General features: G+C 40.4%; 1 protein-coding gene across 1 annotated transcript in view; it reads right to left on the bottom strand.

Annotated features, from left to right (window-relative positions):
- LOC133563008 (DENN domain-containing protein 2A-like) overlaps positions 1 to 26,338 on the bottom strand; it is a 112,154-nt gene that overhangs the window by 31,812 nt on the left and 54,004 nt on the right. Inside the window, exons 3-9 of the mRNA XM_061916893.1 lie at positions 17,033 to 18,016; positions 11,096 to 11,223; positions 5,400 to 5,503; positions 5,126 to 5,323; positions 742 to 835; positions 618 to 668; positions 347 to 534 (exon numbers count right to left, since the gene is read on the bottom strand). Of these exons, the coding sequence (XP_061772877.1) occupies positions 347 to 534; positions 618 to 668; positions 742 to 835; positions 5,126 to 5,323; positions 5,400 to 5,503; positions 11,096 to 11,223; positions 17,033 to 18,016 (1,747 nt within the window). The remainder of the gene's footprint in view (positions 1 to 346; positions 535 to 617; positions 669 to 741; positions 836 to 5,125; positions 5,324 to 5,399; positions 5,504 to 11,095; positions 11,224 to 17,032; positions 18,017 to 26,338) is intronic.

Genomic DNA, 26,338 nt, shown 5'->3' with positions numbered 1-26,338 from the left:
TCTTAACTACCTCGGCAACCTCAGCCCCAGAAATAGGAGAGTCCACCACAGATTCCCCAGGCACTGCTTCCTCATTGGAAGACGTGTAGGTGGGATTGTTCAGGTCTTCGGAGTATTCCCTCCACTAATCCCCAAAGTCCTGAGTGGAGGTCAGCATCGGACCATCCCCACCATACACGGTGTTGACAGTGCACTGCTTCCCCCTCCTGAGGTGTTTGATCGTCCAGTAGTCTTTTTCCATGGCTTTCGCCAAACTCCTTCCATGTCCAAGTTTTTTGTTTCTGCTTCCGCCAATAGTGATTTTGTGTTTTGTTATTTTCAGCCAATCATACAGTCCATTATTTACCTTGAGAGGGAACTGTTGCGTGACTTCCGGCAGGTACGGAACTCCAGCTTTGGTCTTGTGAAGGGCCACCACGATGAAATACTCAAAGAGTTTTCTCTCCTGCAACTCCATTACATCTCTCTCCAAAGTCCGGTATCTCCCCGTCTGCCTCAGCATGGACTGGACCGACACTAGCATTTGGCTATGAGCTAAAGGAAAGCGAAAAAAAACACACATTTGATACAAAAAATGTCCAGATTTTGTTTACATTTGTCAGTTAGGTGCCGCTCACCTTTTAGTTTCTCCTCTGTGTCGCTTTCGGACTCGCTGTTCTCATCTGTGACTGCAATACAACCAAACATGAGATGACTTTTTACAGAATATCTCAAATGGATGTCAAAAACTTCATCCCTCACCTCTCCCCGAGCTTGACTCGGTGGACTGCGACACCTTCTTCATGCGCTTTTTGCCTCTACGAGCCTCAAAGACGCCATTGATCTTCAACACCATCTGGATCAAGGAAAGAAAGACAACTTGAAGATACTTTCAGGTCCCTAAAGTACTTTTAAATGACTTTTGAACAGTGAAGGTGGAAAAAACAGACTTTGTTACACATCTGCAAATAAAGCCCAGAATCCTGCCAGCCATCCATCCGTCATCTACATGCAGGGTAGATGACTGATGGTTAGGGTCAGGATTGTGGTTGAGATTGGGATTTAGGGTTAGGGTTAACCCAAATCTAACCCCTTAACCCTAACCCCCTAACTCAAACCTAACCCTTTAACCCTAACTCTCTAACCCTAACCCAGGGGTCACCAAAGCGGGGCCCGCGGGCACCAGGTAGCCCGTAAGGACCAGATGAGTCGCCCGCTGGCCTGTTCTAAAAATAGCTCAAATAGCAGCACTTACCAGTGAGCTGCCTCTATTTTTTAAATTTTATTTAATTACTAGCAAGCTGGTCTTGCTTTGCTTGACATGTTTAATTCTCACAGAGGCAAAACTCAAATAGAATTTGAAAATCCAAGAAAATATTTTAAAGACTTGGTCTTCACTTGTTTAGATAAATTCATTTATTTTCTTACTTTGCTTCTTATAACTTTCAGAAAGACAATTTTAGAGAAAAAATACAACCTTAAAAATGATTTTGGGATTTTTAAACACAAATACCTTTTTACCTTTTAAAATTCCTTCCTCTTCTATCCTGACAATTTAAATCAATGTTCAAGTAAAGTTATTTATTTTTTATTGTAAAGAACAATAAATTCTTCATTTTAGCTTCTTTTTTTTCGACAAAGAATATTTGTGAAATATTTCTTCAAACTTATTATGATTAAAATTAAAAAAAAATATTCTGGCAAATCTAGAAAATCTTTAGAATCAAATTTAATACTTATTTCAAATTCTTTAGGATTTATTTTTAAATTTTTGTTCTGAAAAATCTAGAAGAAATAATGATTTGTCTTTGTTAGAAATATAGCTTGGTCCAATTTGTTATATATTCCCAAAAAAAAATGCAGATTGGATTTCAACCTATTTAAAACATGTCATCAAAATTCAAAAATTAATCTTAGTCAGGAAAAATTACTAATGATGTTCCATAAATTATTTTTTTAATTTTTTCAAAAAGATGCGAATTAGCTAGTTTTTCTCGGTTGAATATTGAATTTTAAAGAGTCGAAATTGAAGATAAACTGTGTTTCAAAATGTAATACATTTTTTCCCTGTTTTCTCCTCTTTTAAACCGTTCAATTAAGTGTTTTTTTCATCATTTATTCTCTACAAAAAACATTCCGTAAAAGGAAAAAAACATGTATGATGGAATGACGGACAGAAATACCCATTTTTCTATATATATAGATTTATTTATTAAAGGTCAATTAAGCAAATTGGCTATTTCTGGCAATTTTTTAAAGTGTGTATCAAACTGGTAGCCCTTCGCATTAATCAGTACCCAAGAAGTAGCTCTTGGTTTCAAAAAGGTTGGTGACCCCTGCCCTAACCAAACCCTGTAAGTATAAGTGAATAGACCAGTCCTTCTTAAATAGTGGGGCTATGACCAAGCTTATGTAGCGCTTGCCTTCACTGTGACTACGTTGAGATGACGAAAGACTGGTGTTTTTCATGTTAATAAGCATAAAATACTATGCAGAGGTGTACTTACAACAATTTTATAGGCAAATTATACTATTTATGGTTTCAGTGGAGAGTTTGTGTGGCAACAGGAGAAGCATTGGAATGGGCCAACTTAGCCCAATGTTGCTGTTAAAAAGTTAAAGTAGCAATGATAGTAGCACACACAGACTAAGGGTGGTGAAATTTGTCCTCTGCATTTGACCCATCACCCTCGTTCACCTCCTGGGAGGTGAGGGGAGCAGTGAGCAGCAGCGGTGCTGCGCCCGGGAATCATTTTTGGTGATTTAACCCCCAATTCCAAGCCTTGAAGCTGAGTGGCAAGCAGAGAGGTAATGGCTCCCATTTTTATAGTCTTTGGTATGACTCGGCCGGGGTTTGAACCATACTTGCCAACCCTCCCGGATTTTACGGGAGACTCCCGAAATTCAGCGCCTGTACCGAAAACCTCCCGGGACAAATTTTCTCCCGAAATTCAGGTGGAGATGGAAGTCACGCCCCCTCCAGTTCCATGAGGACCTGAGTGACGTGTCTGAGAGCGTGTTGCCCAATGATGTTATAACCGTAGAATGATCGAGGGCGAGTTCTCGGTTTCTTATGTGGGTTTATTGTTAGGCAGTTTCATTAACGTCCTCTCAGCGCGGTAACAACACACAACAACAGCAGTCACATTTACGTCTACCATACGTAAGGCAGTTCATCTGCCGTGAACAGCATGTGACACTCTTAAACAGGACAATACTGCCATCTACTGTACATGCACCACAACAACTCCAGGCAACTTCAACCCTTTACTAATACCCTCCTCCATTAACATCCCATCTCCCCGGATTGTAAATAACCTAATGTAAATAATCAAATGTATTTCTAATGTATATATTTGTTCTTATGCTATGTGATCTCACTATGTTCTCTGCTCGCGGTACATATCCTACTAAGTAAGACCTACACTGTTTCTATGTCCATTTCTCTGTTGATGCAATTGTTGATGACTGAAGTACTGATATCAACCAAAACTCCTCATTCCACCCCCCCCCCGGATTGTAAATAATTCAATGTATAAACTATGATGATTAACTTGTGTAGAATTGATTAACGTGGACCCCGACTTAAACAAGTTGAAAAACGTATTTAGTGGCCAATTGTACGGAATATGTACTGTACTGTGCGATCTACTAATAATCACGCATATGTGACAATAACATCTACTTTAGAAAGTGCAGTGCACAACTCCGCACACAACAGCTGTAAATATACTCCTCCCCTCTTAACCATGCCCCCGACCACGAAATCGGAGGTCTCAAGGTTGGCAAGTCTGGTTTGAACTCACAACCTACCCATCTCAGGGTGGACACTCTAACCACAAGGCCACTGAAAAGGTGGCTGTAATGTTAGCACTTTAGCTCAGGTAGTAGAGATGCGCGGTTTGCGGTCTCATCCGCGGAGTCCGCGGATAAACCGCGGGTCGGGCAGTTGAAATGACGAAAAAATTGATTTTAATTAGATTCGGGCGGGTGGCGGTTGAAAACACCCGGAAATATTCGATATGCATGTGTCTGCGATCGGTATCCTTTGCCATTCAAAGTGCTATTTAAGACCCGTGTCATAAAGTGAAGAATACAATAATAGACGCTAATGACTGCCGGTAGTCACCCAGAAAATAAGTATTAGAGCGTGCTATAAAGCCATTGGCTTTGTCGCCTACTACAACATGTACGATCTGCTTGTTAGTCAAGCATCATGTTGTGTGTGGCTTCCGAGGCAACACGCACACGACTGCAAGGCATACTGGGTGACACAGAGTATACTAATGGTTGTGATATAAACAATTTTAACACTCTTAGTAATATGCACCACGCTGTGAAGCCACACCAATTAAGAACGACAAACACATTTCGGGAGAACATCCTCACGGTAACACAACATAAACACAACACAACACAACAAATACTCATAATCCTTTGTATTCATGACACATCCTGACTATTTTATACACCCCGCTAGCAGCCCCCCCCACCCTCCCGTGTGTCGGTAAGGTGGGCGGGGTTGGGGGCGCGGGGGTGTAAAATATATTCAGGAATTATCCCGAATACAAAGGATTATGGGTATTTGTTGTGTTGCGTTTATGTTGTGTTACTGTGAGGATGTTCTCCCGAAATGTGTTTGTCAATCTTGTTGGGTGTGGCTTCACAGCGTGGCGCATATTATTAAGTGTTAAAGTTGTTTATATCACAACCATCAGTGTACTCTGTATCACCTAGTATGCCTTTCAATCTTGTACGTGTGATTGCGGAAGCTGCACACAACATGTTGCCGGACTAACAATCGGTTCGTACATGTTGAAGGCGTCAAAGGCAATGGCTTAACAGCACTCCCACATTTTTGTCATCAGGTTGAACGTTATTGGCATAGCCGCGGGAACGTTAGCGGCTCCAATTGTCATCATTAATCTGTGTTGCAAATTTAAATAGCTCTGTGAGTGGTAAAGGCGGACAACCTCTGATGTTTATCAGCGGGCGGTTGGCGGGCGGGTACGGTCCTGATAAAATGTTGGTTCGGGTGAACGGCGGGTGGATGACGACTTTGGTGATGCGGATGCGGATGATATAATTGCCTATCCGCGCATCTCTACCAGGTAGCTATGCTTCAGTCTGGTGCCTTGAGTCCGACCTTTGGGATTTTCTTCCGCCGCCGGTTGTACGGGTCTCCAGAGAGACAGGGTGTGTCATCGGGGCTGCTGGGGGTGGACGGAGGACTGATGCGAGACGGCGAGGTCAGGCCGGCCTCCCTGTTGCTTCTCCTTAATTCCAGGACCTTGAAGCTCCGTCGTTCTGAGTTTTGTCTGAAGAAGCCTGGCTTGGTGCAGAGCTTTAGGGACATGACGGAAGACAATGAGCGCGTTAGAGAGGGATGTGCTGTGAATGTACGCAAGCCGACGTTGCACCTTAGGTGGAGTGTCAGGGATTGGCGAAGAGGAGACATATTTGCGACCCAGGCAGCTTCTCTCCAGCTCTATGTCTTCATAAGGATTCTCCTTGCACGGGGGGTCTTCAAAGAAAGCAGAAAGACCTCGATTACCAAAGAGCATGACAAAAAGTTCCATTATCAGTCAGAAAATTCCTAATCCAGATGTGCAAAGAGCGAGCAGACATAGCGGCGTGCTGACTCAGCTCAATGTGGCAACGCTGAGCATCAAGCTTTCGTGCTGGCGCTGCCAAGGACTATTTTCCTTCTTCTTCTCATCGCACCTCATATTTAATGACCCTAATAGCACACTGGATCACACATCAAACACCAACATGGGACTTAGGACTTCTTCATTTTTGAACCCAACATAATATTAGACTTGTGTTCAGGCAAGGAGACGTTTAAAAGGAGCAAGATGACAGACAGGAAATGATGTGGCAGTGATGTCATCCAAGAAGCCTTAAACAACAATGATGTCATCCCTAAAATCTTCCTGCTGGCAAATGTCATGCAAGCACATCATCCTTTCTTTACTTTGCAGTCGTGAGCCAGTCCTGTAAGCCTTGCACTTTCAGTGCTGCTTGCGTCTCATCTTGTACCTCTTATATCTTGTCTTGTATCTCTTATATCTAGTCTTGCACCTCTTATATCTAGTCTTGTATCTCTTATATCTAGTCTTGTATCTCTTATATCTAGTCTTGTACCTCTTATATCTTGTCTTGTATCTCTTATATCTTGTCTTGTATCTCTTATATCTTGTCTTGTATCTCTTATATCTAGTCTTGTATCTCTTATATCTAGTCTTGTATCTCTTATGTCTAGTCTTGTACCTCGTATATCTTGTCTTGTACCTTTTATATCTTGTCTTGTATCTCTTATATCTAGTCTTGTACCTCTTGTATCTAGTCTTGTATCCCTCATATCTAGTCTTGTATCCCTCATATCTAGTCTTGTATCTCTCATATCTGGTCTTGTACCTCTTATATCTAGTCTTGTATCTCTTATATCTAGTCTTGTATCTCTCATCTAGTCTTGTATCTCTTATATCTAGTCTTGTATCTCTTATATCTAGTCCTGTACCTCTCATATCTAGTCTTGTATCTCTCATATCTAGTCTTGTATCTCTCATATATAGTCTTGTATCTCTTATATCTAGTCTTGTATCTCTTATATCTAGTCTTGTACCTCTTATATCTCTTGTATCCCTCATATCTAGTCTTGTATCTCTCATATCTGGTCTTGTATCTCTTATATCTAGTATTGTACCTCTTATATCTAGTCTTGTATCTCTTATATCTAGTCTTGTATCTCTCATCTAGTCTTGTATCTCTTATATCTAGTCTTGTATCTCTTATATCTAGTCTTGTACCTCTTATATCTAGTCTTGTATCTCTCATATCTAGTCTTGTATCTCTTATATCTAGTCTTGTATCTCTCATATCTAGTCTTGTATCTCTTATATCTAGTCTTGTATCTCTTATATCTAGTCTTGTATCTCTTATATCTAGTCTTGTATCTCTTATATCTAGTCTTGTATCTCTCATCTAGTCTTGTATCTCTTATATCTAGTCTTGTATCTCTTATATCTAGTCCTGTACCTCTCATATCTAGTCTTGTATCTCTATCTAGTCTTGTATCTCTTATATCTAGTCTTGTATCCCTCATATCTAGTCTTGTATCCCTCATATCTAGTCTTGTATCTCTCATATCTAGTCTTGTATCTCTTATATCTAGTCTTGTATCTCTCATCTAGTCTTGTATCTCTTATATCTAGTCTTGTATCTCTTATATCTAGTCTTGTACCTCTCATATCTAGTCTTGTACCTCTTATATCTAGTCTTGTATCTCTCATATCTAGTCTTGTATCTCTCATATCTAGTCTTGTATCTCTCATATCTAGTCTTGTATCTCTTATATCTAGTCTTGTATCTCTTATATCTAGTCTTGTATCTCTTATATCTAGTCTTGTACCTCTTATATCTAGTCTTGTATCTCTTATATCTAGTCTTGTACCTCTTATATCTCTTGTATCCCTCATATCTAGTCTTGTATCTATCATATCTAGTCTTGTATCTCTCATATCTGGTCTTGTATCTCTTATATCTAGTATTGTACCTCTTATATCTAGTCTTGTATCTCTTATATCTAGTCTTGTATCTCTTATATCTAGTCTTGTACCTCTCATATCTAGTCTTGTATCTCTTATATCTAGTCCTCTACCTCTTATATCTAGTCCTGTACCTCTTATATCTAGTATTGTATCTCTTATATCTAGTCTTGTATCTGTTATATCTTGTCTTGTATCTCTTATATCTAGTCTTGTACCTCTTATATCTAGTCTTGTATCTCTTATATCTCTCGTATCTAGTCTTGTATCCCTCATATCTAGTCTTGTATCTCTCATATCTGGTCTTGTATCTCTCATATCTAGTATTGTATCTCTTATATCTAGTCTTGTATCTCTCATCTAGTCTTGTATCTCTTATATCTAGTCTTGTATCTCTTATATCTAGTCTTGTACCTCTCATATCTAGTCTTGTACCTCTTATATCTAGTCTTGTATCTCTCATATCTAGTCTTGTATCACTCATATCTAGTCTTGTATCTCTCATATCTAGTCTTGTATCTCTTATATCTAGTCTTGTACCTCTTATATCTAGTCTTGTATCTCTTATATCTAGTCTTGTACCGCTTATATCTAGTCTTGTACCTCTTATATCTCTTGTATCTAGTCTTGTATCCCTCATATCTAGTCTTGTATCTCTCATATCTGGTCTTGTATCTCTTATATCTAGTCTTGTATCTCTCATATCTAGTCTTGTATCTCTTATATCTAGTCCTGTACCTCTTATATCTAGTCTTGTATCTCTCATATCTAGTCTTGTATCTCTTATATCTAGTCTTGTATCTCTCATATCTAGCCTTGTATCTCTCATATCTAGTCTTGTATCTCTTATATCTAGTCTTGTATCTCTTATATCTAGTCTTGTATCTCTTATATCTAGTCTTGCATCTCTCATATCTAGTCTTGTATCTGTCATATCTAGTCTTGTATCTCTTATATCTAGTCTTGTATCTGTTATATCTAGTCTTGTATCTCTCATGTCTAGTCTTGTACCTCTTATATCTAGTCTTTGTATCTCTTTTATCTAGTTTTGTATCTTTCGTATCTAGTCTTGGATCTCTCATATCAAGTCTTGTACCTCTCATATCTAATCGTGTATCTCTTATATCTAGTCTTGTACCTCTTATATCTAGTCTTGGATCTCTTATATCTAGTCGTGTACCTCCTTATATCTAGTCTTGCATCTCTTATATCTAGTCTTGTACCTCTAATATCTAGTCTTGTATCTCTTATATCTAGTCTTGAATCTCTTACATCTGGTCTTGTATCTCTTATATCTAGTCTTGTACCTCTCATATCTAATCGTGTATCTCTCATATCTAGTCTTGGATCTTTTATATCTAGGTTTGTACCTCTTATATATAGTCTTGCATCTCTTATATCTAGTCTTGTACCTCTTATATCTAGTCTTGTATCTCTTATATCTAGTCTTGCATCTCTCATATCTAGTCTTGTATCTCTTATATCTAGTCTTGTATCCCTCATATCTAGTTTTGTACCTCTTATATCTAGTCTTGTATCTCTTATATCTAGTCTTGTATCTTTCATATCTAGTCTTGGATCTCTCATACCTAGTCTTGTATCTCTTATATCTAGTCTTGTATCTCTTATATCTAGTCTTGTATCTTTCATATTTAGTCTTGGATCTCTCATACCTAGTCTTGTACCTCTCATATCTATTTGTGTATTCCTCATATCTAGTGTTGGATCTCTTATATCTAGTCTTAAACCTCTTATATCTAGTCTTGCAGCTATTATATCTAGTCTTTTATCCCACATATCTTGTCTTGTATCTCTGATATCTAGTCATGTATCTCTTATATCTAGTCTTGTATCTCTCATATCTAGTCTTGTATCTCTCATATCATTGTCTTGTATCTCTTATATCTACAAACCCCGTTTCCATATGAGTTGGGAAATTGTGTTAGATGTAAAATAAACATAATACAATGATTTGCAAATCATTTTCAACCCATATTCAGTTGAATGCACTACAAAGACAAGATATTTGATGTTCTAACTCCTAAAATTTTATTTTATTTTTTTTGCAAATAGTTACTTAGAATTTCATGGTTGCAACACATGCCAAAGTAGTTGGGAAAGGGCATGTTCACCACTGTGTTACATCACCTTTTCTTTTAACAACAATCAAACAAATTTTTGAAACTTTGAAAGTGGAATACTTTCCCATTCTTGTTTTATGTAGAGCTTCAGTCGTTCAACAGTCCGGAGTCTCCGCTGTCGTATTTTACGCTTCATAATGTGCCACACATTTTCCATGGGAGACAGGTCTGGACTGCAGGCGGGCCAGGAAAGTGCCCGCACTCTTTTTTTTACAAAGCCACGCTGTTGTAACACATGCTGAATGTGGCCTGGCATTGTCTTGCTTTTTAACTTTGCGTCGATAACAGTCTGGATGGTTTGCTTCCCCTTTGGTCCGGATGACACGATGTCGAATATTTCCAAAAACAAATTGAAATGTGGACTCGTCAGACCACACAACACATTTCCACTTTGCATCAGTCCATTTTAGATGATCTCAGGTCCAGAGAAGCCGGCGGCGTTTCTGGATGTTGTTGATAAATGGCTTTCGCTTTGCATAGTAGAGCTTTATTTAACTTGCACTTACAGATGTAGCGACCAACTGTATTTAGTGACAGTGGTTTTCTGAAGTGTTCCTGAGCCCATGTGGTGATATCCTTTAGAGATTGATGTCGTTTTTTGATACAGTGCCGTCTGAGTAATCGAAGGTCACGGTTATTCAATGTTGGTTTCTGGCCATGCTGCTTACGTGGAGTGATTTCTCCAGATTCTCTGAACCTTTTGATGATATTATGGACCATAGATGTTGAAATCCCTAAATTTCTTGCAATTGCACTTTGAGAAACGTTGTTCTTAAACTGTTTGACTATTTGCTCACGCAGTTGTGGACAAAGGGGTGTACCTCGCCCCATCCTTTCTTGTGAAAGACTGAGTATTTTTTAGGAAGATATTTTTATACCCAATCATGGCACCCACCTGTTCCCAATTAGCCTGCACACCTGTGGGGTGTTCCAAATAAGTGTTTGATGAGCATTCCTCAACTTTATCAGTATTTATTGCCACCTTTCCCAACTTCTTTGTCACGTTTTGCTGGCATCAACTTCTAAAGTTAATGATTATTTGCACAAAAAAAATGTTTATCAGTTTGAACATCAAATATGTTGTCTTTGTAGCATATTCAATTGAATATGGGTTGAAAAGGATTTGCAAATCATTGTATTCCGTTTATATTTACATCTATCACAATTTCCCAACTCATTTCATTGTAGTAATTGCATGAAGACGCATTAAAGCCATTATGTGTCAATACAATCCCACCATGATATGAACAAGCTCCAGGTGGGGTTGGTATAAGCACAGGCAATAAGGCAGGAATGTAGGTCGGGTCTTGGCATGGTGTCATTTTAATAAAAGTGCATGGCTCTAAATGAAAAGCAAACACTTCTTCACCCCCTCTGAGTCCCACACAATCAACTGGGAAATGCACTTCATACTAACTTGTTTACCTATTATGTCCTCGTAGACGTTCTCTTCCGATAAAGTGCGTGTCAGGCCCAGGCGGGACTGAGCGTACCAGTCCACCCTGCAGCCTTCGGCGGACGACTGGAGGAGGTCCTCAAACTCGTAGGACTTCCTAGAGGGGACACATCAAAACATTGTTGAACTTTCGAAGTGCAATGAAAACCAAGTTCCATTCCGTTCCATATTTCCGAAAGAAGCCAGGCTCTCAGGGTTATTTGTTGTCGAACCCCATGATGCAGAGATGGAGGCAGACATTGGATAAGAAGACATGATTTAATATAAATAATAGAACAAGAACAAACAAAAAGCACGCACGTGGGCGGAATAACAAACTAAGGGAGCTAGCACTGGGAGCTAAAAAAACAAAAAGGAACTTTAGCATGGAAGCTTGTGGATAGCAAACAGAAAAACTGGAAATAACTAATGCTAACAGAAACAGCTTACCGCTACGACGACCAGGACAAAGTGTAGCATGACAGGTAGTAGCTGTAACAAAATGACACGACAGGTAGCACGACAAGAGTGACATGTGGCAACGACAATGCAATACAATACAATGATCCAGCCCTGACTGGAGGAACAAAGCAGGTAAAATAGGAGCTGGCCGATTGACATCAGGTGTGACCAGATGCCAATCAGCCGCAGCTGAGTAAAAACAGGACACAGGGAGACAAACAGGAAACTGAAACAAAATAAGAGCACTAGACAGGAACTAAGGACAGGAAATACTAAACACACAGAGGAAAAACTAAAACACTACCAAACTGTCAGTGGCAACTCTGACACAGGCACTATACTGTGTGTGAGGCAGATTGAGAAAAAGAAAGAAAAAGATCGCTGCCAAAATAGCGATGTTTAAAGGCCTACTGAAACCCACTACTACCGACCACGCAGTCTGATAGTTTATATATCAATGATGAAATATTAACATTGAAATATTAATATTGAAATATAAACACATGCCAATATGGCCGGTTTAGTTTACTAAATTGCAATTTAAAATTTTGCGCGGAATTATCATGCTAAAACGTGGCGGTATGATGACACGTGCGCGTGACGTCACGCATTGTAGAGGACATTTTGTTCCAGCACCATTCAAAGCGTCTCTTTTCATCGCATAATTCCACAGTATTCTGGACTTCTGTGTTGCTGAATCTTTTGCAATTTCTTCAATGAATAATGGAGACGTCAAAGAAGAAAGCTGTAGGTGTGAAGCGGTGTATTGCGGCCGCCTTTAGCAACACAAACACAGCCGGTGTTTCATTGTTTACATTCCCGAAAGATGACGGTGAAGCTTTACGATGGAATAGAGCAGTCAAGCGAACACGGTTGGATTGGACCACACACACAAAGTACAGTGTATTATGCAGCGATCATTTGGAAAGATCGTATTTCGAAAAGGGTCCCGTGCGAAGGGCAGAGATGGGCATTTCAACCGCCCGTTGACTGGTGCTGAAGAAAGAAGCGGGGCCGACCTTCAGGTTGTACAGGTACGACCATATAATCTCACTAAAACACTAGTTACTACAGGTTTGCGGTCTCATCGGCGGAGTCCGCGGATAAACCGCGGGTCGGGCGGGTGACATGACGAAAAAATAGATTTTAATTAGATTCGGGCGGGTGGCGGTTGAACCATCCGGAAATATTTGATATACATGGTTCTGGGATCGGTATCCTTTGCCATTCAAAGAGCCATTTTAGACCCGTGTCATAAAGCGAAGAAGACAATTGGAGTCGCTATTGTTTTCTAGAATGACTGCCGGCAGTCACCCAGATAATAAGTATTAGGGCGTGCTATGAAGCCATTGGCTTTGCCGCCTTCTACAGCATGTACGATCTGCTTGTTTGTCCAGCATCATGTTGTGTGTGGCTTCCGCAGACACACGCACATGACTGCAAGACATACTGGGTGACACAGAGTACACAAATGGTTGTGATATAAACAATTTTAACACTCTCAGTAATATACGCCATGCTGTGAAGCCACACAATACAAGATTGACAAACACATTTCGGGAGAACATCCTCACAGTAACACAACATAAACGCAACACAACAAATACCCAGAATCCTTTGTATTCAGGACTTTTTTTATACACCCCGCTGGCAGCAGTGAGCTTTGTGAGTGGTAAAGGCGGCCGACCTCTGACATATTTTAGCGGGCGGTTGGCTGGCGGGTACGATTCTGATAAAATGTTGGTTCGGGTGGACGGCGGGTGGATGACGACTTTAGTGATGCGGTTCCGGGTGATATAATTGCCTATCCGCGCATCTCTACTAGTAACACAATAAGCAGAAAAGGGATTTTCCAGAATTATCCTAGTAAACTTGCCTAATAACATCTGAATGAGTGAGACCAGCTTGCTAGTAAATAAATAAAATTTTAAAAATAGAGGCAGCTCACTGGTAAGTGCTGCTATTTGAGCTATTTTTAGAACAGGCCAGCGGGCGACTCATCTGGTCTTTACAGGCGAACTGGTGCCCGCGGGGGCCCCTGATCTAGATTATTTACTGTAATATAATTATTTGCCTCGGGCCGTAGTCAGTGTCTTCCATAACTAAAGATCAGGAACTGAAATGGGTCGTGGTTCAGTTTTCATGGAGTCACCAATAGTCCGTGAATGTCCTCTGTGGTCTTTATCTGTAATTATAAATGTATAGGTCAGGGGTAGGGAACCTATGGCTCTAGAGCCAGATGTGGCTCTTTTGATGACTGCATCTGGCTCTCGGATAAATCTGAGCTGACATTGCCTAACACGATAAGTAATGAATAATTCCACATGTAATCACAGTGTTAAAAAAAAAGTTCAAAATATAAAACATTCTGATGCATTTTTAATCCATCCATCAGTTTTCTACCGCACCAGTTCAAGAAGTGTTAATGGTAAGAAGACGGCGTGGCGCAGTGGGAGAGTGGCCGTGCGCAACCCGAGGGTCACTGGTTCAAATCCCACCTAGAACCAACCAACCTCGTCATGTCCGTTGTGTCCTGAGCAAGACACTTCACCCTTGCTCCTGATGGGTGCTGGTTGGCGCCTTGCATGGCAGCTCCCTCCATCAGTGTGTGAATGTGTGTGTGAATGGGTAAATGTGGAAGTAGTGTCAAAGCGCTTTGAGTACCTTGAAGGTAGAAAAGCGCTATACAAGTACAACCCATTTATCATTTATCATATATTATTGGTTAGTGTAGGGTTTGCCCTCCTGGGGGTTTTTCAGACCACCAAGCACCGACATGAGATCCTGTTTCAGGGTTACAATATTGTTTTATTTTTCAATAGGTCTCTCAGTTTCTTTCCAGCAATTGTCTTTTCCTCTTTCGTTCTCGCATGCGCTCTTGCTCTACCCCAACCCCATCTCTCCTCCTGGCTGCTGCTTATAACAGAGCGACAGGTGATTAGATAACAAGGCCCAGGTGGGCCATCTACACACCTGTCGCTGATTCCGAGGCCGATCTGGCAACACCCCTCTTCGCTGTAGGCCCGTAGGCCACGCCCCCACCACAGTTAGCTTCAGAATAACAGTGTTATTACAAAGAATAAGAGACCTATTATACTCCAGAAATGTTGGTCTTACTTAAAATGCATGCATTTAGTTGTGTTCAGTGTTGAAAAAAATATTATATGGTTCTTAAGTAAATACATTTTAAAATATTTGGATTCTTAGCTCTCTCAGCCAAAAAGGTTCCCGACCCCTGGTATAGGAGGTGTTATGCATCTTCGTATAAGTTGGGGTTCTCAGAAAAGAACCACATTTCTAAGTTGGGTCCTAGAAAATTTAGTTTCCAAACAAAGAATAAGTTGACAAAGCACACTTGAAGAAAGCATGGCCTCTGGATGTGGAATTTAAGCCATCCTCGCCAAGCTCCTGACTGACAAGAATCCAGGCCAACAATAGACGCACTTCAATACCGTGAAGTCTCCAATCAGAGGCGACATTTCTTCTCCTGCAAGTCGGCCCTTGCGAACAAATGTGCAATGAATAAAGTTTTGAAGGGGGGCCTCATTGACGAAGCTCACAAAGCGACATCTTCCTCCAGTGAAGCTTTGGAAGAGGGAATGAGTTATGTGTACATTCCTCACATCCAAGCAGTGAGCTAATTCTGTTGGCTAAAAACCGGGTGATGTCACACCTGTGATTGATGTACAGCAGATGTTGTTGCTTGGTGTTACAATTAAGGCTTGCACAGTTTAAAGGCCTACTGAAATGAGATTTTGTTATTCAAACGGGGATAGCAGGTCCATTCTATGTGTCATACTTCATCATTTCGCGATATTGCCATATTTTTGCTGAAAGGATTTAGTAGAGAACATCGACGGTAAAGTTTGCAACTTTTGGTCGCTAATAAAAAAAGCCTTGCCTGTACCGGAAGTAGCAGACGATGTGCGTGTGACGTCACGGGTTGTGGAGCTCCTCACATCTGAACATTGTTTACAATCATGGCCACCAGCAGCAAGAGCGATTCAGACCGAGAAACCGTCAATTTCCCCATTAATTTGAGCGAGGATGAAAGATTTGTGGATGAGGACAGTGAGAGTGAAGGACTAGAGGCGGTATAGCTCGGTTGGTTCAGCGGCCATGCAGGTTTGATCCCCGCATCCGCCATCCGAGTTACTGCCGTTGTGTCCTTGGGCAAGACACTTTACCCACCTGCTCCCAGTGCCACCCACACTGGTTTAAATGTAAAAGTTAGTTATTGGGTTTCACTATGTAAAGCGCTTTGAGTCACTAGAGAAAAAAGCGCACATTTAGATTTTCTTATTTAAACGGGGATAGCAGGTCCATTCTATGTGTCATACTTGATCTTTTTCGCGATATTGACATGTTTTTGCTGAAAGGATTTAGTAGAGAACATCGACGATAAAGTTCGCAACTTTTGGTCGCTAATAAAAAAGCCCTGCCTTTGCCGGAAGTCGCAGACGATGACGTCACAAGTGTGAGGGCTCCTCACATCCTCACATTGTTTATAATGTGAGCCTCTAGCATCAAGAGCTATTCAGACCGAGAAAGCGACGATTTCCCCATTAATTTGAGCGAGGATGAAAGATTTGTGGATGAGGATATTGATAGTGAAGGGCTAGAAAAAAGAAAGAAAAAAAAAAGGCGATTGCATTGGGAGCGATTCAGGTGTTTTTAGACACATTTACTAGGATCATTCTGGGAAATCCCTTATCTTTCTATTGTGTTGCTAGTGTTTTAGTGAGTTAAATAGTACCTGATAGTCGGAGGGGTGTGTCCACGGGTGTGTTGACGCCAGTCTCTGAGGGAATTAGTCACGGCAGCTGCATGGACGGCACAAGCTCCGCTGATCTCCGGTAAGAGGCGACTTTTTACCACAATTTTCTCACCGAAACTTGCCGGTTGACAAGTAGTCGGGATCAATGTTCGCTTGACCGCTCTGATCCAGAGTAAAGCTTCACCTCTGGGAATTTTAAACAAGGAAACACCGTGTGTTTGTGTGGCTAAAGGCTAATGCTTCCCACTTCCATCTTTCTACTTTGACTTCTCCATTATTAATTGAACAAATTGCAAAAGATTCAGCAACACAGATGTCCAGAATACTGTGTAATTGGGCGATGAAAAGAGACGACTTTTAGCCGTAAGTGGTTCTGGCTAATATGTCCCCTCCAACCAATAACGTCACAAACACGCGTCATCATTCCGCGACGTTTTCAACAGGAAACTGCGGGAAATTTAAAATTTTAATTTAGTAAAGTAAAAAGGCCGTATTGGCATGTGTTGCAATGTTAATATTTCATCATTGATATATAAACTATCAGACTGCGTGGTCGGTAGTAGTGGGTTTCAGTAGGCCTTTAAGGCTTGCACAGGTTAACTCTTGAGCCAAACTTGTTGAATCCTTTAATTCGAGACGAAAACGATAAGGAACGCAGTGAAAAATGACAAATGCAGAATTGCTTCACCTGTTATTGCTGTCGTGGGACTTGTCTTTCCACACTCTCCTGCAAACTCCAGGCGGCGGGCAGGTGGGTAGAGGTGGAGGCGGAATGGAAGGCAGAGGCGGCAGAGTCCTCTTCCCCTTACGAGATCCGGGCGCTGAAATTGGGGTGGAAGGCGGTGTGTGGTGCTGGAAGGTTCTCTGAGGTTTTGGCAAAGGGTTGATAGAAGGAGCCCCCGGTTCACTGTACACGTTCTCCCGATCCCTGTCTCTTTTCCGCCTCGGCCCGAAAGTCCCAAAAATGGGTTCGTTGAGCCTCTTTTCTGATTCTTCCAGCTCCTCTTTGGACGGTGGGCAAAAGTAATTCCCTGGAAAAGCCAGCGACGGTCCGTCGGGAACTTGTTTTGTTGCTTTTTCTAGTTTCTTAACATGAGTTAAAACGGATTTCTTGTCTTGGGGCTGTTCTGTTGCCTTAGCAGCCCCCAGTCCTCTCTCTAGAATCACTTCTTTGTCCTTGTTTGTTAGGCCTTCTGGAGATTTAGTCCTCAGGTCCACAAGCTTGCCAACATTCTCCTTTCCGGAGTCCTGCCTTTCCCAGCTAGCGAACCTCTTGCTGTTGGTCCGTTGGACCTCCGGAGATTTCAGTTCTTTTTTTCTCACCGACTCAATTTCCTTTTGTGTTGTGCTTAGTGGACAAGTGTCCGTGGAAATGGTCTCCTTCTTGCCCTCCCATTGGGAAATCTTATCACGGATACTTGCAGCCTTGACTCCGGCCTGGCTTTTATTCAGCCTACCGCACTGTCCATTCTCTAGGTTAGGAGTTCTTGTGTCATTTGGAGTGGAGGAAGCTCTCCTGTGAGTCAGCATATTGACAGTAGGATCTGGGCTGCCCCTCAGGCTTATTAGTAGGGAGATGGGATGGTTGTTGTCGCTGTCCCCCGGTAACCCGCACCGCTGGGGCACCACGGACGACGGAGCCTCCCCAACCTTCAAGCCACAGCACTGGAGCCTGGATGAGAAACACAAACCTAACGTAAATGCTTAACCTATATTAGGGGTCACCAACATTTTTGAAACCAAGAGCTACTTCTTGGGTACTGATTAATGCGAAGGGCTACCAGTTTGATACACACTTAAATAAATTGCCAGAAATACCCAATTTGCTATGCTGGGGCGGCATAGCTCGGTTGGTAGAGTGGCCATACCAGAAACTTGAGGGTTGCAGGTTCAATTCCCGCTTCCGCCATTCTACTCACTGCCGTTGTGTCCTTGGGCAAGTCAATTTACCCACCTGCTCCCAGTGCCACCCACACTGGTTTAAATGTAACTTAGATATTGGGTTTCACTATGTAAAGCGCTTTGAGTCACTAGAGAAAAGCGCTATATAAATATAATTCACTTCACTTCAATTTACCTTTAATTCTATGTTATTGTTAATAATTAATGATATTTATCTTTGTGGAAACACTGACCATCTTAATGATTTCTCACAATAAATATATAAAGAAACAGATAGATATAAAAAAATAAATAAATGGGTATTTCTGTCTGTCATTCCGTCGTACATTTTTGTAGAGAATAAATGATGAAAAAAAAATTAATTCAACAGTTTAAAAGAGGAGAAAACACACAAAAAAGAAAAATTAAATCTTGAAACAGTTTATCTTTAATTTCGACTCTTAAAAATGTAAAATTCAACCGAAAAAAAGAATAGAAAAACTAGCTATTTCGAATCTTTTTGAAAAAATTTAAAAAATAATTTTATGGAACATCCTTAGTAATTTTTCCTGATTAGGATTATTTTCAGAATTTTGATGACATGTTTTAAATAGGTTAAAATCCAATCTGCACTTCGTTAAAATATATAACAAATTGGACCAAGCTATATTTCTAACAAAGACAAATCATTATTTCTTCTAGAGTTTCCACATTTTTTTTTTTTTAATTCAAAATACTTTTAAATAACATTTAAATTTGATTCTACAGATTTTCTAATTTGCCAGAATATATTTTTTTGAATTTTAATCATAATAATTTTGAAGAAATATTTCAAAAATATTCTTTGTTGAAAAAACAGAAACTAAAATGAAGAATTAAATTAAAATGTATTTATTATTCTTTACAATAAAAAAAAAACTTGAAAATGTATTTAAATTGTCAGGAAAGAAGAGGAAAGAATGTAAAAGGTAAAAAGGTATATGTGTTTAAAAATCCTAAAATCATTTTTAATGTTGTATTTTTTCCTTAAAATTGTCTTTCTGAAAGTTATAAGAAGCAAAGTAAAAAAATAAATGAATTTATTAAAACAAGTGAAGACCAAGTCTGTAAAATACTTTTTTGGATTTTCAAATTCTATTTGAGTTTTGTGTCTCTTAGAATTAAAAATGTCGAGCAAAGCGAGACCAGCTTGCTAGTAAATAAATTAAATTAAAAAAATAAAGGCAGTTCACTGGTAAGTGCTGCTATTTGAGCTATTTTTAGAACAGGCCAGGGGGCAACTCATCTGGTCCTTACGGGCGACCACGTTGGTGACCCCTGCTATACAGTACGCCCGATATGTAAACACGTCTTTCCAGAAGTTTTTCCTACGCTTGGATCATTACAGACACATGAATGTGCTGCAGTGGTCCACAATCTCCCTGCAGCGCTTAAGATAGTTGTGTTGTCAACAGATTAAGATGCTATATTGCAGAAAAGGAGGTACAGATTATAGTCGGTGCTGTTAGTTCAACAACATGGCACACAGGTTGGCAAACTTGCCAACCTTGAGACCTCCGATTTTGGGAGGTGGGGCAGGGGCGTGGTCAAGAGGGGAGGAGTATATTTACAGCTAGAATTCACCAGGTCAAGTATGATCATATATATATATATATAAATAAGAGAAATACTTGAATTTCAGTGTTAATTTTTTTACACATATACACACACATAATAACACTCATCTACTCATTGTTGAGTTAAGGGTTGAATTGTCCATCCTTGTTCTCTTCTCTGTCATTATTTTTCTAACCATATGCATGTACAGTAGATGGCACTGCACTCTCTAAAAGCCGTAGATGTTATTGTCACTTATGGGGCGGCATATAGCTCGGTTGGTAGAGTGGCCGTGCCAGCAACTTGAGGGTTGCAGGTTCGATTCCCGCTTCCGCCATCTTAGTCACTGCCGTTGTGTCATTGGGCAAGACACTTTACTCACGTGCTCCCAGTGCCACCCACACTGGTTTAAATGTAACTTAGATATTGGGTTTCACTATGTAAAGCGCTTTGAGTCACTAGAGAAAAAGCGCTACATAAATATAATTCACTTCACTTCACTTATTCATGCATGCACAGTAGATGGCAGTATTGTCCTGTTTAAGAGTGTCACATCATTGCTGTTTACGTAAGACAAACTGCTTTACGGTAGACAAAAACGTGACTGCTGTTGTTGTGTGTTGTTGCCGCGCTGGGAGGACGTTAATGAAACTGCCTAACAATAAACCCACATAAGAAACCAAGAACTCGCCCTCGATCATTCTACAGTTATAACGTCATTAGGCAGACACGCTGTTTATATTGTGGGAAAGCGGACGTGAAAACAGGCTGTCGACACGTCACTCAGGTCCGCATGGAGCTGGAGGGGGCGTGGCCTCCAGCTCCGCCTGAATTTCGGGAGAAAATTTGTCCCGGGAGGTTTTTGGGAGAAGCGCTGAATTTCGGGAGTCTCCCGGAAAATCCGGAAGGATTGGCAAGTATGCAGTTTGGACAACACAATGACATGCACATAGAGTAATGCCAGGAGTAGCGGTACACATTTCTCAATTGCAGTCTTGGTAGATCACACGCAACACGCCCATTAATAGTACACACAATTTTATAGTTTGCACACATTGTTTGCCAATTGGTATTTGGATCTGATTAGATCAAGTCCTAGGTGTTAAATTGAATACTTATGTGAATATTTATATATTCATCAATAAATAATTGAACAAATGAAAAGAGTAAATGAGCATTTTATTTTGTTTTTTTTTTACCATATACATATACATATACATATATATATATATATATATATATATATATATATATATATATATATATATATATATACAGTATGTATAAATGTATATATAGAAGGTTATTAGGATATATTTTTATTTTTAATATAAACCACATTTGGGGAAAATCTGCACTAGTTTGTAAAGCTTTCTGGAAGTGACTTACATGAAAATATAAATTACTATTAAATGAAACATAACTTACTTCACTAAATATTATTTATTTATTTATAATGTTATTACTTTTGGAGTTAATTGTGACTAAATAACAGGAAGTGAACAAAAGTGTTGGCAACTGCTATGTAAAGGAAAATATGTAGGATTTAAATAAGCTCCGCTTCTTCCTACTGCTTTTCGAACATGTTGAATAGAGAAACTGGAAATTGTGATGTACAAACCCCGTTTCCATATGAGTTGGGAAATTGTGTTAGATGTAAATATAAACAGAATACAATGATTTGCTAATCCTTTTCAACCCATATTCAGTTGAATATGCTACAAAGACAACATATTTGATGTTCAAATTGATAAACATTTTTATTTTATTTGCAAATAACCATTAACTTTAGAATTTGATGCCAGCAACACGTGACAAAGAAGTTGGGAAAGGTGGCAATAAATACTGATAAAATTGAGGAATGATCACCAAACACTTACATGGAACATCACACAGGTGTGCAGGCTAATTGGGAACAGGTGGGTGCCATGATTGGGTATAAAAGCAGCTTCCATGAAATGCTAAGTCATTCACAAACAATGATGGGGCGAGGGTCACCACTTTGTAAGCAAATTGTCAAACAGTTTTAGAACATTTCTCAACAAACTATTGCAAGGAATTTAGGGATTTTACCATCTACGGTCCGTAAAATCATCAAAAAGTTCAGAGAATCTGGAGAAATCACTGCACGTAAGCGTTGATATCACGGACCTTTGAGCCCTCAGGCGGTACTGCTTCAAAAACCGACATCAGTGTGTAAAGGATATCACCACACAGGCAAGTGCAAATTAAAACTCTATTATGCAAAGCAAAACCCATTTATCAACAACACCCAGAAACACCGCCGGCTTCGCTGGGCCCGAGCTCATGTAAGATGGACAGATGCAAAGTGGAAAGCTGTTCAGTGGTCTGACGAGTCCACATTTCAAATTATATTTGGAAACTGTAGACGTGGTGTCCTCCAGAACAAAGGGGAAAATAACCATCCGGATTGTTATAGGCGCAAAGTTCAAAAGCCAGCATCCGTGATGGTATGGGGGTGTATTAGTGGCCAAGGCATGGGTAACTTACACATCTGTGAAGGCACCATTAATGCTGAAAGGTCCATACAGGTTTTGGAGCAACATATGTTGTCATCCAAGCAATATATGTTGTCATACGAAGCCAAGTGTTGCAACAGTGTTGCTTCGTAGTAAAAGAGTGCGGGTACTTTCCTGGCCCGCCTGCAGTCCAGACCTGTCTCCCATCGAAAATGTGTGGCGCATTATGAAGCTTAAAATAGGACAGCGGAGACCCCGGACTGTTGAACGACTGAAGCTCTACATAAAACAAGAATGGGAAAGAATTCCACTTTCAAAGCTTCAACAATTAGTTTCCTCAGTTCCCAAACGTTTATTGAGTGTTGTTAAAAGAAAAGGTGATGTAACACAGCGGTGAACATGCCCTTTCCCAACTACTTTGGCACGTGTTGCAGCCATGAAATTCTAAGTTAATTATTATTTATTAGTTTGAACATCAAATATGTTGTCTTTGTAGCATATTCAACTGAATATGGGTTGAAAAGGATTTGCAAATCTTTGTGATCCGTTTATATTTACATCTAACACAATTTCCCAACTCATATGGAAACAGGGTTTGTATAATGTCATATGCATGTGTGATGTATCATGTTGTAATTGTATGCATATTCCAAATAAACTCAAACTCAACTCAACACTAGAGTTGTGTTTTTATTTCAGCACTCAAATGCCATTGAAATCTAAACAAATGAGGTTGATCTTTTTGGGGTGAAGAAGAATTGTAGTTGAAAACAAAGCTGCGAGGTCAGCGTGGTGCCTTTGAGTTACTGCTGCAACATTACTGGCTCAAGACCTTTTCAAGCCTTTTTAACGAGGCTAGACAAAGATGTGTCAAAATCCCAGTCTTAAATAGGACAGAGGAAATGTGGCCCTGATGACGTCGACTTTTGCATTCATGGTATCGAGAGGAAATCTCAAGCAAAAATACTGATTCAAGTCTCTGTTATGAAGAAAATAAGTTGTTTAAATGCCCGACGAGAACATGGAACCAAATAATCCTCTTCCAAATTTGGCTTTATTAGTTTGGCTCTGCCTTTTTCTTTCCTTTGCCAAGTTCTCTCTCTCTCTCTCTCTCCCCTCATGTCTCTCAGTCCAAAAAGGTTTCCAATAAGGATGAAGCAACAGACGGGAAAAAAAAGTAGGTCAAATAGAAAATCCGAGGTTGGGGGTGGGAGAAGGTGAGTTTGTTGACGATTAAAGGCCTGCTGAACCGACCACGCAGTCTGATAGTTTATATATCAATGATGAAATATTAACATTGCAACACATGCCAATACGGGTTAGTTTACTAAATTGCAATTTTAAATTTCGTGCCGAAATATCCTGCTGAAACGTCTCGGTATGATGACGCGTGCGCGTGACGTCACGGATTGTAGAGGACATTTTGTTCCAGCATCGTTCCCAACTATTAAGTCGTCTGTTTTCATCGCAAAATTCCACAGTATTCTGGACATCTGTGTGGCTGAATCTTTTGCAATCTGTTCAATGAACAATGGAGACATCGAAGAAGAAAGCTGTAGGTGGGAAGCGGTGTATTGCGGCCGGCTTTAGCAACTTCAAATCCCTTCACTGGCTTCCTGTTCCATTCAGGATTGAATTCAAAATCTCACCAACTAACTCACCAGTGCCTCCATGGAAATGCCCCCCTCTACTTCAAGGAACTGCTCACCCCCAAATCCTCCACACGACACCTCGGCTCCGGACAGGCTAACCTCCTCCAACCTCCACGGACAAAGCTTTGAACAATGGGAGACCGGGCTTTCTGCTCCGCTGCTCCCAGTCTGTGGAACGCTCTCCCTGACCACCTGAGGGCACCTCAGACTGTGGATGCTTTTAAAAAAGGCTTAAAAACCCATCTTTTAAAAAAGCCTTTTATAGACATGCATGCCGGTTCTAGCTATTGGGCTGTTTCTAGTTTTATATTTTATCTTTTTACTATTATTATTATTACTATTTTTTAAATTATGGCAATTTGAGGTTGTTTGCTTAACGTAAAGTGCATTTTTACAAATAAAATCTATTATTATTGTTATTATTAAACACAGCCGGTGTTTCATTGTTTACATTCCCGAAAGATGACAGTGAAGCTTTACTATGGAACAGAGATGTCAAATGAACACGGTTGGATTGGACCACAGACACAAAGTACAGTGTATTATGCAGCGATCATTTCAAAAGTTCGTGTTTCGAAGAGGGTCCCTTGCGAAGGGCAGAGAAGGGCATCGCCACCACTCGTTGACTGGTGCTGAAGAAAGGTGCGGGGCCGTACTTCAGGTTGTACAGGTACGACCATATAATCTCACTAAAACACTAGTAACACAATAAGCAGATAAGGGATTTTCCAGAATTATCCTAGTAAATTTGTCTAATAACATCTGAATCGCTCCCACTGTAAAGTCTTTTTTTTCCTTCTAGTCCTTCACTCTCACTTTCCTCATCCACGAAACTTTCATCCTCGCTCAAATTAATGGGGAAATCGTCACCTTCTCGGTCCGAATCGCTCTTGCTGCTGGTGGCCACGATTATAAACAATGTTCAGATGTGAGGAGCTCCACAACCCGTGACGTCACGCGCACATCGTCTGCTACTTCCGGTACAGGCAAGGCTTTTTTATTAGCGACCAAAAGTTGCGAACTTTATCGTCGATGTTCTCTACTAAATCCTTTCAGCAAAAATATGGCAATATCGTGAAATGATCAAGTATGACACATAGAATGGACCTGCTATCCCCGTTTAAATAAGAAGATCCCATTTCAGTAGGCCTTTAAGCGAGAGACTCAAGTGGTCGATATTGAAGTGGGCAATGTGAACGACTTGTCAAACAGTGCATGAGGGGATTGTGATGAGGGTGAGCGAGGGCGAAAGGAGGGGAGAACACAAAGAATCTCTGGCCACACAGCTGAGCTAACACTGAAACTAAAATGTTATATTTTTTTGGAATGGAAACCCAAGGAGTAAAATATGCAACTTTGGCAGAATGATAGACAATGTAATCCTTCTAGCAGACATCTCTACAGAGCTAAATGCATTGGATGCAAGACAAATAGCACTAATGAGCAACACGGTGCTATGGAGAGAGGTCAGAGATGTATTAAACACGGGCAGAAGGTGAGAGACAATAACAGTAACCAGATGGCAGATGTCTGTAGCCATGGTGTTGTTATCCAACAGACCCTTATGGACTCAACTGAACATCTTCAGGTAAAAGATGACGAGCTTGAACTGCATCAGTGTGATCAAGTTGAATTTAAAGACCTACTAAAACTAGATGTTCTTATTTAAACGGGGATAGCAGGTCCATTCTATGTGTCATACTTGATCATTTCGCGATATTGCCATATTTTTGCTGAAAGGATTTAGTTGAGAACATTGAGGATAAAGTTCGCAACTTTAGGTCGCTAATAAAAAAGCCTGGCCTGTACCGGAAGTAGCAGACAATGTGCGCGTGACGTCACGGGTTGTGGAGCTCCTCATATCTGAACATTATTTACAATCATGGGCACCAGCAGCAAGAGCGATTCGGACCGAGAAAACGACGATTTCCCTATTCCTTAGAGCAAGGATGAAAGATTCCTGGATGAGGAAAGTGAGAGTGAAGGACTAGAAAAAAAAAAAGAAAAAAAAAAGACTAGAGGGCAGTGGGTGCGATTCAGATGTTAATAGACAATATTACTAGGATAATTCTGGAAAATCCCTTATCTGCTTATTGTGTTACTAGTGTTTTAGTGAGATTATATGGTCGTACCTGTACAACCTGAAGGTCGGTCCCGCACCTTTCTTCAGCACCAGTCAACGAGTGGTGGCGATGCCCATCTCTGCCCTTCCCAAGCAACCCTCTTCGAAACACGATCTTTCGAAATTATCGCTGCATAATACACTGTACTTTGTGTGTGTGGTCCAATCCAACCGTGTTCGCTTGACATCTCTGTTCCATAGTAAAGCTTCACTGTCATCTTTCGGGAATGTAAACAATGAAATACCGGCTATGTTAAATAATA

This window comes from Nerophis ophidion, linkage group LG12 (assembly GCF_033978795.1).
Source record: "Nerophis ophidion isolate RoL-2023_Sa linkage group LG12, RoL_Noph_v1.0, whole genome shotgun sequence".
Taxonomy (NCBI): Eukaryota; Metazoa; Chordata; class Actinopteri; order Syngnathiformes; family Syngnathidae; genus Nerophis; species Nerophis ophidion.
The sequence above is the reverse complement of the archived record's forward strand: the minus strand, read 5'-3'. Positions and strand labels throughout refer to the sequence as shown.